The sequence below is a fragment of the Cavenderia fasciculata genome (assembly GCF_000203815.1).
Source record: "Cavenderia fasciculata unplaced genomic scaffold Scf_Dfasci-G-b-143d02.r1-5, whole genome shotgun sequence".
Lineage (NCBI taxonomy): Eukaryota > Evosea > Eumycetozoa > Acytosteliales > Cavenderiaceae > Cavenderia > Cavenderia fasciculata.
In genome coordinates this window covers 359,526-373,477 of record NW_004457713.1, presented here as the reverse complement: position 1 = coordinate 373,477, position 13,952 = coordinate 359,526, and the positions used below count along the sequence as shown (strand labels likewise).

General features: G+C 32.3%; 6 protein-coding genes across 6 annotated transcripts; 5 read left to right on the top strand and 1 right to left on the bottom strand.

The window, feature by feature from the left end:
- Positions 1 to 229: 229 nt before the first annotated feature.
- On the top strand, positions 230 to 938 carry DFA_02357 (uncharacterized protein; the record flags this gene model as incomplete). The annotated part of the gene is made up of 2 exons (XM_004366687.1): positions 230 to 561; positions 638 to 938. The coding sequence occupies 2 exons, from the start codon at positions 230 to 232 to the stop codon at positions 936 to 938; spliced, it is 633 nt and encodes a 210-aa protein (XP_004366744.1).
- Positions 939 to 1,344: 406 nt separating this feature from the next.
- Positions 1,345 to 3,015, top strand: DFA_02356 (Arf GTPase activating protein; the record flags this gene model as incomplete). The annotated part of the gene is made up of 3 exons (XM_004366686.1): positions 1,345 to 1,538; positions 1,620 to 1,796; positions 1,878 to 3,015. 3 exons carry the CDS (start codon positions 1,345 to 1,347, stop codon positions 3,013 to 3,015), a joined length of 1,509 nt encoding a protein of 502 aa, XP_004366743.1.
- A 168-nt stretch (positions 3,016 to 3,183) lies between these two features.
- DFA_02355 (uncharacterized protein) lies at positions 3,184 to 4,047 on the bottom strand (the record flags this gene model as incomplete). Its single annotated transcript, XM_004366685.1, has 1 exon — positions 3,184 to 4,047. One exon carries the CDS (start codon positions 4,045 to 4,047, stop codon positions 3,184 to 3,186), a length of 864 nt encoding a protein of 287 aa, XP_004366742.1.
- Positions 4,048 to 5,002: 955 nt separating this feature from the next.
- On the top strand, positions 5,003 to 6,044 carry DFA_02354 (uncharacterized protein; the record flags this gene model as incomplete). Its single annotated transcript, XM_004366684.1, has 4 exons — positions 5,003 to 5,032; positions 5,063 to 5,214; positions 5,247 to 5,535; positions 5,949 to 6,044. The coding sequence occupies 4 exons, from the start codon at positions 5,003 to 5,005 to the stop codon at positions 6,042 to 6,044; spliced, it is 567 nt and encodes a 188-aa protein (XP_004366741.1).
- Positions 6,045 to 6,593: 549 nt separating this feature from the next.
- Positions 6,594 to 10,453, top strand: pks44 (putative polyketide synthase; the record flags this gene model as incomplete). Its single annotated transcript, XM_004366683.1, has 3 exons — positions 6,594 to 7,965; positions 8,036 to 8,594; positions 8,659 to 10,453. 3 exons carry the CDS (start codon positions 6,594 to 6,596, stop codon positions 10,451 to 10,453), a joined length of 3,726 nt encoding a protein of 1,241 aa, XP_004366740.1.
- A 95-nt stretch (positions 10,454 to 10,548) lies between these two features.
- On the top strand, positions 10,549 to 13,674 carry DFA_02352 (polyketide synthase; the record flags this gene model as incomplete). The annotated part of the gene is made up of 1 exon (XM_004366682.1): positions 10,549 to 13,674. One exon carries the CDS (start codon positions 10,549 to 10,551, stop codon positions 13,672 to 13,674), a length of 3,126 nt encoding a protein of 1,041 aa, XP_004366739.1.
- Positions 13,675 to 13,952: the final 278 nt, after the last annotated feature.

Below are 13,952 nucleotides of genomic sequence, written 5' to 3'. Positions count from 1 at the left end.
TGGTGGTTCGAATGGTAGAGTTGGTTTACAAAGAGATATTTTGCATTATTGCCAACCATCCAACCAATTTATTCCGATTTATATCGTTGTAATTTAGAAATACATGTATGGATTCCATTGATGATAATGATGATAATGATCATCAAAATATAATATAATAATAATATCATTGTTTATTTTCAAAAATATAAATATCTATCTATCTATCTATCTATCTCTTTTTCTAAAAATGGAGAATAAAAATAACAATAATAATATTAATTCGAATCATTCAATCAATAGTATTGATGGTGCATCTACCCCACCTCTAAATAAAAGATATGATGATATACCTTCAAATCCTCTTCATCAATCTTCTGCTTCCCAACAACCACAACCACAACAACAAGGTATATTTATCCAACACCCATCTCAACCAGTTCAACAACCCTCATCTTTCACCTTAGACAATAATTTCCTATACCAACAATTCAAACTACTAGAAGCAAACAAAATTGCCAAAACTGAACAAAAGATGAGAAAAGATAAGAAAAATGCAATCCTAATGTTTTGTTTTGGATGGTATGAACATATAAATCAATCAAAATCAATCGTTTTATAAAATATTAATAATTTCTTTCTTAAAATATAAATATAGGATATTTTTCCCATTGTGGGTTGGAGGCTTCGCATTCCTACGTTCACCATCCAAAGTAGCTCGTGATTTGGGTATTTCTGCACTCGTCTTTTTCTCCCTAGTATCTACCGTTGTCATCGTAGCCAGTTTCCTTTATTTCGATTTTAATGTTCATAATCGCACATATAATAATTATTATAACAATGATTATAATAATAATGGATATAATTATTATTCTACTAGTGGTAATATGAATAGTTTTACAAATGATTTTAATAATCGTAGAAATAATGATTTTGGTTTTGGAGACGATGATTTCTAATCATCATCATCACAAACATACAATCAATTAATTATTCAAAATAAAAATTAAATAAATAGTAATCAATAGTTAATAATAATATTATTATTATTATCAAGTACTAACATAGTCATAGTAATCCAACTACTACTCTTTTTTAAAAAGACAGAGGGAGAGGGTGTCAAGGAAGGGAAGAGAAAAAAAGGTCGTGAGTCAGTGGGGGTGGTTGGAATTAAATTAAAAAATTAATTTAAATGTTTGTTGCATCTTACTCACCTCACCCCTTTATCACTAACCATACAGCTAAATACATTATACACAATCATCAGTTAAGATAGATACAATACTTAAGTTAGATAGATAGAGAGACAGATAAATAGAGCATTTCATTTAAATTAAACATTTAAAAAAAGGTTAATTAAAAAAAATGACAGAATTGGTCGATCAAGATGAAGTAACAACATTCTTTCAAAAGTTGAGAGCAAAGAACAATGATAACAAGAGTTGTTTTGATTGTGGAGCAAAGAACCCTACTTGGGCGAGTATCCCCTACGGTATACTCATTTGTGTAGATTGTGCTTCACTTCATCGTAATATGGGTACTCATATTTCTTTTGTTAGGTATGATAGATAATAGAATACAGAATAGAATAGAAATAGTGTTACCAATCATTTACTTTACTTTATACTTTCTATTTTTAGATCAACACAAATGGATAAATGGAAAGTATCACAATTAAAATTAATGGAGGCAGGAGGTAACCATCAAGCAAAGATTTATTTCTCAGAGCATGGTGTTACTTTGAATAGTGATGCCAAGTATCATGGTCAAGTTGCTACAAACTATAAGAAATTGTTGGAATCTAAAGTTTCAAAAGTGTATGTACAAACAAAACTATAACAACTCTGATGAATGAATGAATGAATCTACTTGACTGACACTTTCACTTTTACTTTTAGAACTAAATCAAATGAATCATCAAAATCAACTACTACTACTACATTGGAGAATAGTAATGTTCAAATATCATCACCATTGAATTTAAATTCATCAACGTCGTCCCCATCATCGTCACTACCATCACCATTTACATCAAAGGATGGTGTCAATGCAAATAGTAGTAACAATGCCAACAATAGTTCAATTTCAACACCAGAGTCAAAATCATCTTCAATCTTGTCACCACCAACTAATCTAGTATCATTTAATGATGAGTCGGACGATCAAGAGACAAGTAGTAACAACAAACCAAGATCATCATCATCTAGATCATCAACAGTTAAAAAGACAACGGCCGTTAGAAAAGTAAACAAAAATTCTTTTGATGATGATTGGGATTCAATTCCTGATAAATTAAATAATACTTCTATTGATGATGATAATAATAATAATAATAATAATAATAATAATAGAAACAAAAATAAGAAGAATAATAATAATAATAATAATCTATCATCATCATCATCAACTTCTTCAATCATTGATTCTCCAACAACATTTAATTCAGATAGTCATATTTATTCATCAAAATCAAAATTCTCTATGAATTATGATGATGATGATAACAACAATAACAACAATGATAATAATAATAATAATAATTACAACTCTGATAGAAAACAATCAAGAAAACAACAACAACAAGATAGTGAATATGATTTTTATGATAGTAATAATAATAATGAAAAGAAATCAAAGAATAATAATAATAATAACTATAATAATAATAATCAAAATCAAAAACATATAGAAAGAGAAAGAGATGATAATGATTATGCAAGAAGAAATTTTGGAGAGGCTAAATCAATTTCATCAAAACAATATTTTGGAGATGAGCAAGACCAACAATATGATATGGAAAAGAGAGAAAAGTTGTCTAAATTCTCGAGTGCATCATCCATTTCGAGTGCTCAATACTATGATCGTGTTGAATACTCACCAAGCTATGAAATGAGAGCGACAGAGATGGCTAGAACTCTAGTCGACACTGCTCGTACTGATTTCAAAGCAATATCAAATGTTGTACTAGACAGTAGCAAGAAAATTTCAAATATAGCTACAAACTATCTACAAGATTTACAAGAAAGATATAGATAGATAGATAGATAGATAGAAATCTAAAAATAGTTAACCTATAACAATCAATTAAATGTAAATAATCAATAAAAATAATTAAATGTATATAATTCCACTCCCAGCAAAAAAAAATTAAGAAATTCTAAAACCCAATTTTATTTATATTATAATAAATAGATATATATCTACTCAATCATCATCACTGTCTTCATCATCAGTACTACAAAAAAAGTAGGCATTATCTAAATCTTTGTTATTTTTATCTTTATATTTAATTTGATGACCACTAACATCATCATCATAATCTGTTAGTAGAACGAGATGGTCAACCTTTTCAAATACAAACTCTCTTATAACGCTAGTATCTTTTAGAAAAGATTCGTTACTATAGGTCTTTTTATGTCTATATTTAGGATATCGCTCACCAAATCTTCTTTTTCGGATTAGTTTATAGTTTGCATTAATCGATCCTTTTACAATAGGATTCTCCCTTTGTCTTTCGATATATATAAAAGTTTTTCTTTCTTTCCAGTAACCTTTTGATTGATCGAGAGCGAAATGAATTCTATCTCCAGGCTTTTGTAGCTCTGAAGCAGATTGAAAGAATTCTAGTGTGAATGTTTTAAATTCATCTCTATCTCTTTCGGACGACCCACCAAAAGGACAATTGCATTGGATGATGTTGAATCTTTCACCTTTAAAAATCTGACCTATTTCTCGGCCATCAACCCCAAGCATAATCTTTACACCCTTTTCCTCTAACTGTTTGGTGACTGGAATAATGCTGGCGTCTAATTGCTTGGTGTATTCAGTGGCTGTGATAGACTCACCAAATCCTTTCAAATGTGAGTATCTATCTAAAAGTGATTTGGTGTAGGAGAAATTTCCTTCTGCAGTGAGTAATATTTTGAAATTCTTTTTTTTATTATTTGTATTTAGATGAGGAGGAGGAGTAGTAGTAGTAGTAGTAGTAGTAGTTTTTGCATCTGATTCACATATTGTAGAAGATCCAATATATTCTTCTATCTTTTGTTTTTTGATTGTTGGTTCCATAGTTGGGCTCTTTTGAAAAATTCGCTCCTTTTTTAAGATTCAACTTTTCTTTGGACTCTTTCGAAACACAAGGTTTTCTAGATTTTCTTGTTTTCAAAACTCTTTCTTCAAAAGAGTTTTTATTTTTTTGAAGCTGTAATTGATCGCTTTTGATCACTACTGCGATCACTAAAGTAAGAGAGTTTTCTTCTTCAAAGAATATTATTGTTAACAGATAATATTATTATTATTGTTTGCTTTTATTTATTGTTCCTTTCTATTTATTTTATTTGTTCAATATGAATAAATTAAAAACAAACAAATGAACAGACTATCGAAAAAAATTGGTTGTCGACCTTCCGAAATAAATAAATTTAAATCAAAACTAAATAGTTTCCCTCATGAAAAAACTCAAAGCCTCCATGGAGTTGATCAAATTTTGTACATAAATATCTTGACAAAAATCTGGCATCTTTTTTTTCAATAGTAGTAATATCTCCTATCGATTAAGATTCCAGCAACGATTCAGCATCATCCTCACCTCAACCCTCAAACATACATTTCGTACAACACACAGAGTAAATATAGAATGATTTTGAAAGTCCCATTTACACCCAAATGATCATTATCATCGATCCATCATCATCATCAGATGATGAGATAATTAAAAATGTAGTACAGTAGAGTAGTTAAACGAATTGTACAACAATTTGTTCATTCTAACATGCATGCATAATATAATATAATACTGTTGCTAAGTCATACACAACCAACCACATTCTTATCGACCCCCACCAGTAGAAAAACAATGTCTCCATACCATTATGTTATATTATGTTGAGTGGTCGAAAGATCCAACAATAGAGCAACCAGTAGTGTTATTATTATTATTATTATTATTATTATTATTATTATTATTATTATTAATAATCTATTAATAATATATAATCTGATCTAGGACACTTTTTTTTTCAATATGTCTTTCTATTTCTCATCTGCATCAGTTGTATTTTCCTTCCCTTTCTCTTTCAAACAGGTAATAATGCAAAAAGACTTTATCCAAGAACTCGGTAGAATATTTGTGTCATGGCTTGAAGCAGTTGCTATGGCACCTGTGCCTGTGGACCAAATCGACAATCTAATCTATTCCCATATGACAATGTCAACTATTAATAGAATTGTTCTACAGTATCTATTGACCATATTATCAACATTCAAAGAGTGAACCAAAAGAATACCAACATCAAACTTTACTTTTTAAATACCAAAGATGTATCATACAAATACACCGATTTACACCTTGACGACTATTTCGTTCTAAAGCCTAGAAATGGTAATACCTATTGGCTTCCCACCGATTCCAACAAATACAAACAAGAATTGATTGGATTAATCAATTGGTCAACATCTTATCTCTCCACCACCACCACACCTACATCTCTTTCTACAAAGACCAATGATCAGTTCAAATGGCAGTCACATTTCAACTGGGATACCAAACAACTTGAAGTTTGTAACTTGAATATAACCTCTTGCCAATCAGTTACCATCACTTTTAGACCAGGATACCGTTTAACGAAGACAATTGGCAAGACTTGGATGATTAATTTATTCATTCATTGATCAATGATTTTTTTTTAAAAGTATACACTTTTTAATTCACCTCAGATAGTATTCAATACTACTTTGTTATTATTATTATTTAATAAATATTATCCTCATTCTTCATATCATATACTTTTGTGTGGGAGATTCATTCAACATAGATTTAAATGTGTCGGATTTTAGAATTTAATAAGACTCAATACTATTTTTTGTGTGTTGTTAAAATTAGTATGCGGTCATATATATGTAATTAATGATATCTAAAATCTATTTTATCTTGTATCTCCCTTCAAATATGAATTTTTAATCATTAGTAGTTGCAGCTGATATCTTATTGGTTGAAAGAGAAGATCATCTTTTGCGAAGAGTGTGCTGAAGCAGAACTATACTCTCATTATTATTATTATTATTAATATGACTTTTAAAATAATTAAGGACAGATAGTAGTATGTATAGTATATATAGTATATATAGTATATAGTATATATAGTATATTTAGTATGTATAGTATGTATGTATGTAAAAGTTAGACTTTAAAAGTATGTTCTTACTTTGCATTGATATTTCAGTCATCGATTGATCTAACAATCTTTATGTATTATAAATGAGAGGTAGTATTAATTTATATAGGTGCTGTACGAATTAACCTGCACAGCTTGTGTGGATGGATAGGTTTGAGTGTGATACACGTGGAGTCATCTTACAACTAAGGTGGTGGGAAGGAAGGAATGATTCCTTTTGTTGTTATAGTTGTAGTACGTACGTATAGTTTAACTTAAAAGTTGTTTTTTCTATATATAAGAGCAATATGAATCATAATTGATCCAATTAAATTCATCCCTTTTCATAATAATAATAATATATATATTTATATCTCCCTTATATTTATATCTACCTTATAATTATTATTACTATAATTAATACAACAAACAACTTTCTTTTTTTTTTTTTTTTTAAACAAAATGGAACATTCTAGATTATTAGATAATCATATTGATAATGATTATAGTGATGATGGAGTAGCATTGGTTGGTATTGGATGTAGATTACCGGGTGGATCAAGAACCGGTCAAGAATTCTATGAACAGTTGTTGGGAGGGTTGAATGCATTCGTGTCGGTGACTCCAGAACGTTGGAGCAAGACATATGCCGACCAAGGACTGATTGCATCTGACAAGGCTGCCTTTGTCGATTGGAACGAGTGGATGCATTTTGATAACTCGTTCTTTGGTATTCTACCCAAGGATGCTGCCATGGTTGATCCCCAAGTACGTCTCTTTTTGCATGTCGTGTGGGAAGCATTGGAAGATGCACACATTGACCCTGCCTCGATCAGAGGGAGCAAAACATCGGTGTTTTTAGGTCAAATGTTTGATGCTGTCACCAATATGCAGACTAGAAACTTTGCAACCATGACTCATGCCTCGAGATACGGTCGTTCAGACACTGCAATCAAGGCATCGTACCACTATGATTTCAGAGGAGAGTCCATTGCCGTCGACACTGCCTGTTCATCGTCTTTGGTGGCCGTATTGATGGGTGTAGACACCATTCGCAAAGGAGAGAGTGATATCTCGATCGTCGGAGGTACCAATGGTATTTTTGAACCGACAAACTCTGCCGCCTTTACTATGATGAGTATGCTTGGCAAAAAGGGTCGTTGTGCTCCATTTGACGAGGATGCCGATGGGTATTGTCGTGGTGAAGGTGTTGGTGTGGTCGTGCTCAAACGTCTCTCCAAAGCTATTGCCGACAATGACGATATTTATTGTATCATCAAAGGTGGTAATTGCAACGTTGATGGTAATTTTGAAAAATCATCACCCACTGCACCATCGCCAGCCGCTCAACAAGTCAATACTCTTGAAGCATTGAATAAGGCTGGTGTATCTCCATCTGACATTTACTATGTCGAATGTCATGGTACTGGAACACCCACTGGTGATCCACTTGAAATGGCTGGTATCGCCAATGTTTTTAGAGGATCACATTCAAAAGAGGAACCACTCAGAGTCGGATCGATCAAAGGTAACATTGGACACACTGAAAGTACAGCAGGTGTAGCATCACTCATCAAATGTGCAATGATGGTAAAGAATAGAATGTTGATCAAGAATATTCATTTCAACAAACTCAATCCAAAGATTGATCTACTCGGTGGTGAAATTAAAATTGTATTGGAAAATGAACCAATCCCAACTGACCTAGATAAACCAATCCGAATGGGTATTAATTCTTTTGGTATTACTGGTAGTAATTCTCATTTAATTATTGAAGAGTATAAAAAGAAAGAAGAAAAAGAAGAAACAAAGCAAGATCAAACAATTCATTCAAGTATGTTATTATTATTATAAATAATAATATTTTTTTCAAACAATTTAATTAATATTAATTTTTTTTTTAGATGAATACTTGATACCATTTTCAACAAATAGTAAAAAATCAATTGATAAATATATTGAAAAGATTAGAGACAATGTTGATCAATATAAAGAGAAAATGTCATTTGAAGATTTTGTTTCGATGCAAACACAATCAAAAACAACTCACCCAGTTTGTCAACGAGTATTGGTTGCCAATGATTGGGATTCATTCAAGGATGGAAGTGTCCGTACATTTGAAAAAGAAACATCATTTGCATCAAATATTTCACAATTGGGTACTAAAAAGGAGACGTCAGTTGTGATGGTATTCTGTGGTCAAGGTGCGCAATGGAGTGGAATGGGTGAAAAACTTTACAACCATTATCAAGTATTCCGTGAATCTGTCGATCATGTAGATCAATTATTATCACAATACTATCAATACTCTATTATTGGTAGACTGAGAGAACAGACAAATGCAGATAGTAAAATGATTCATCATCCAATCCTTGCTCAACCTTCAACATTTATCATTCAAGTTGCTTTGGTAAAGTTGTATAAACATTTTGGTATTATTCCTTCAACTGTTGTTGGTCATAGGTAAGATAAAGAAAAGAATATATAATTAAAATTATTATTTATTCATTTTAATTTTTCTTTTTAGTTTTGGAGATGTAACAGGAGCATGGTGTTCAGGATTAATATCATTGGAAGAAGCTTGTAGAATTGTTTATCATCGTAGTGTTGCTCAAAATCAAACAATTGGAAGTGGTAGAATGTTATCAGTATCTTTATCATTTGATAAATATAAAGAAATGTTCAGTAAACAAGATCTATTTGATCAAGTCCATGTTGCATGTTACAATTCAGCTGAATCAATTGTATTGGCAGGAAATGAAGATCAATTAAAATCTATTGATCAACAATTGAAAAATGATAATATATTTAGTGCATTCCTTGGTACACCTTGTGCATTCCATACTCCAACACAAGAACAAACAAAGGATTACATCTTTAAACATTTGGACAACCAGATAGAGTATCAATCAGAACAACCAAAGATTAAATACTTTTCAACAACAACTTCAAACCAAATTACATCATCCTCTTCTTTCAATGCACAATACATTTATGATAATTTAAGATTACCAGTATTATTTGAACAAACTATTAATAATATTGTGGCTAGTCAACAAGCAGGTGATAATCTTTTATTTTTAGAAATTGCACCACATTCAACATTATCATTTTATTTAAAGAATTTGACAACCAACTCAACAACAGTATTATCACCATTAAATAGAAAAAAGGATGAGGTTGAATCAATTCAATCTTGTCTTTCACAACTTTGGTTTAATAATGTAAATGTTGCATTCAAGAATCAATTATCATCAAGTGACAGTGATTGGAAGAATAGAACAAGACATTTACCAAGATATCAATGGGATACTGAATACTTTTTAGATGAACAAGCAGAGTATAGAAAGATTCGTTTGGAAGGTATTTCAACCAATCTTTTAGGTATCGCTGAAAACCCATCGGTTCATGTTTATGAAGCAGGTATTGATATCAACAGACCATCATATCAATATTTAAAGGGACATCGAGTAAAAGGAAAATACTTGTTCCCAGGAACTGGATACATGGAACCAATTCTATTGGCATTCCCAGGCAAAGATATTATCATTCATAGATTGAATTTTATCAATGCATTCTTTTTAAAAGAAGGAGTTCAATCAAGACTAAGAACAACATTTACCAGCTCTTCATCGACAGAGTATACATTCAAAGGTGAATACTTTGATAATCAAGCTCAGAAATGGATCAAATCGGCAGTTGGTAGAATATCAGTTCAAACTCCATCATCGTCACCTCCTCAACATGCTTATCCAAGCGTCGAACAACTACGTAAAGAAAAGTACAATGTTGCCACGATGACTCACAATGAAGTCTATGAAAAGTTGATAAAGGTTGGTCTTCCCTATGCTGGATCATTCAAACGTGTACAAAGAATCGATTTCAACAAGGATCGTGGTATCATGACCGAGGTTGATGTCAAACCAAAAGATCGTTTTGAAGAGGAGAATACCATTCTCAATTCATCGGTACTAGATTGTATTCTTCATGGAGGTATTGTTAATTTCCAAGGAGAAGCACCTAATTGTGAAATGGTTGCTGATCGTGTGCGTTCAGTTCACGTATATGCCAATAACATACCAAAGGTTGGACAAGCCACCTCATTGTATTGTATCTCTCGTGGTACCATGACACAGCGAGGAAATGAATGTATGGCTTCCTATGATGTCATTGATCAAGATGGTAATGTGATTGCATTTATTGGTAAAGTTGCTATGTGTTCACTTACCAAAGTAGTAAAAACATATCAGCCAAAGATCCATCTCAACACATCAAAGAATCATTTATTCAACCAAAACAATCACCTCAAATCATTAATATGAATAATCATAATGATAATGATAGTCATTCAATGTTGGAATCATTTATTCAATCTGGCATACGGTCGCACAAGGTTATTAGAATATTGGATTGTCAAATGTCAAATGAATTGTTTACATTTAATTTCCTTCAATTGATTGACCAATGGTTGGCCAATAGTAAAGAAAAAGAAGGTGTAGTAATTGGAATGATTGATTATACTATCATTGATCATGACGGTGATTTGGATAAGTTGATTCCAGAGGAATTTGCTCTCAATCATCCAATTATCAGTTTTAAAATAATCAAAGATATCAACATGCAGGATGGAATCATTGAACAAGGTTTCTTGGAATCAAGTTATGATTTAATTCTATCAACTAGTCAGTTCAATCATTTATCAAATCAATTTTATAGATTATTAAATCCTTGTGGTAATTTATTATTTATTAATAATAATCAACAAGAGGGAGAAAAAGAAGAAGATAAATTAATTTGTAAAGAATCAATATTTGAAATGGAACGTGAACCCATTGACCATTTATTGTTTATAACACCTTCATCTACTTCTTCATCAGAGACAACTAAATTATTTACAACAAAATTAATTCAACAATCTCAGACAATTACAAAGAGTATTGAAATATTTTCATCAGATGATTTAATGAATCCTGATAAATATCAATTATTATTAGATTCAATATCGATGGAAAAGAATAGTGATAAAAAGGTTACAATCATTTATTTGGAGTCATTGGAAGAGTTGACTGTTGAGAGTATAACACCAAAATCAAGTCAGTATCTTCATCTTCACCAAATCATCAGACAAGAGGAATTACCAGTTAAATTAATTGCTCTAAGAACTGGATTCTTTAATGAATGTTTGACTTCGATTGCAAGAGAATTTGGGTATAGATGTGGTAATGGCCGTTTTGAATTTGGTACAATGGTTATTACTTTGGACAAGGAATCAATCGATCGTGTTACACTTGACCAAATTTTAAAAGTATCAAATTATTCAAAACTTGGTGAATTGGATTATAAATTGGAGTGTACAGATGACAGTAGTAATATTCAAGTAATGGTTGAAAGAGTATTGGATTCAAATGACTCATTTGCATTGGAGAAAAATAGAATGACAGTCACCGATCAAAAAGAAACCAAGATTAAATTTGAAAAGGATGGTAAATATCATTTACGTGCAAGACAAGAGACACTTCAAGATGGACATGTAGAGATAAGGGTGATGGCATCATCATTAAACTTTAAAGATTGTTTAATGTTGGATGGAGGTGTACCACAAGAAATATTCCCAACTGGTGATGTTTACGACCCACCATTTGGACAAGACTGTGCTGGTATTATTACGCGAGTTGGTCCAAATGTGACACGATTCAAAGTTGGTGACGAGGTATTTGGTGTTGTCCCTGGCTCTCATACTTCTCATGTCATATCTGAGCAAGGTCCCCTTGTATTCAAACCAAAAGAGTTGTCGTTTGTTGAAGCTGCATCAATTGTCACGGTTGGTATCACCAGCTACTACAGTCTTTACAAAAAGGGTAATATCAATCCTGACGACTCGATCCTCTTGCACAGTGCATCGGGTGGTGTCGGGTTGGCAGCACTCAATTTCTTGAAACATAAAGGTCACCGTGGAAAGATTTTCGCAACGATTGGAAGTGGACAGGAAAAGGTACAGTATCTCAAAGATACCTATGGTAGCTTTATCACTGCTATCCTTCCATCATCACACTTTGCAAGAGATATTCTCGAATTGACCGATGAAAAGGGTGTCGAATACATTCTCAATACACTCGACCACTCTCAAATGCAACAGAATTTCCAAGCTCTCTCTGAAACTGGAACACTGATTGATCTGTCAATCGATCAATTCTCCAACTTGGACAACATGGACACCCAATCGTTAAAGTATCAAAGAAGTTATATTGCTATTCACATGACCCGTTTCTCTCCAGGTCTCTCTGATATCGTCGATCTTATTGTCAAAGAGGGTATGCCGTTGACTCCAATCATTGCATTCCCAGGTCAAGATATTCACAAAGCAATGGACCTCATGAAATCAAGAAAACATTTTGGAAAGATTGTTCTAGACTATCAAAACATCGACCGAGATCTCTATCCAGTTCTAGTCAAACAACCAAAAGCAATTGAAAGATTATCATACAATCTTGATGGTTGCCAAGGTACAATGCTTGTAACTGGTCAATCTGGTATCTCTGTCGAATGTATCCACTACTGTCTCAAACATTCTCCTAAATTGACCAACATTATTGTTTTCTCATTTTCTAAACCAAAGTTTGAAATGCAATGGTTAGATCATATCATCCAAACAAACTATCCACATGTAAAACTCCATTATTTACAATGTGATCTTGGTCATTATAACTCTCTCAAATCATCCATTCAATCATTGTACCAAGCCAATAGTCGTATGGAACCAGTTAGCGTGGTAATACATTGTGCCGCAGCATATGTATCAGAGGAAATAGAATTGGGAGCACATGCAGAAGCATTGTCAGCCAAATCGGTTGGTGCTTGGAACCTTCACAACCTATTCGAAGAGTTGGGATGGAAATTAAATCATTTCCATTTATTTTCATCGGTTGGACAATATCTCGTCAGAGGAAGTACAAGTTATGGTGTTGCTAATTTATTCTTGGATAGTCTTGCAATGTACAGAAGATCAATTGGGTTAGAGGCCACATCAATTGCATGGGGATCAATTGGTAGTACTGGAAGAGCTGTTGTGAACCAAGGTTCAAATGCAACTCTACAAGGATTAGGTATGAGCTTGCTTCCATTGTCAAGTATCTATGGTGTACTCAGATCATCATTTGCCAACCAGACAACACCAATCACTCGAGCCATTTGTGCTTGTTTCATGACCAAACGATTTGTTGGTTCACATCCATTCCTCCAACACACATTTGGACATTTACTAGAAGAGGATCTAGGAGTCAGTGCCAAGAAAAAGAATAATGCACAAGATGGAAATAGTATAGAGAATATGATTGTAGATCATATTGCAGAAGCACTGTCTATTGAGAAATCACTCTTGTCACCAGACACCAAACTCAAAGATTACGGTGTCGATTCAATGGTTTCAATTCAAATTAAATCTTGGATTGAACTTGAATTTGGTAAGACTCAAATCATTAATCATTCTCAAATTTCAAATGGGTCACTTAATTCAATCATCCAAGCTGTTTCAAATAAGAAATAAATATTATAATATAATTAAAGTTGAATAAATTATCTGATGAATTAAAAATAATAATAAGATATAGAAATAATAAAGAGATGAATGAGAATGAAAGATCACTTTTAGACCTGGATACCCAGATTCAGAGTTTAACCAAGACAATTGGCAAAACCTTTGAATAAAAGAAAAAAAAGATAGACTTCAACACTCCTTCCACATCATACTATAATATTATATATAAAAACAAAAAAAGCAATTAGTCAGCAAAGACTGCGAGAGATGAACTTCATCTCATCTCT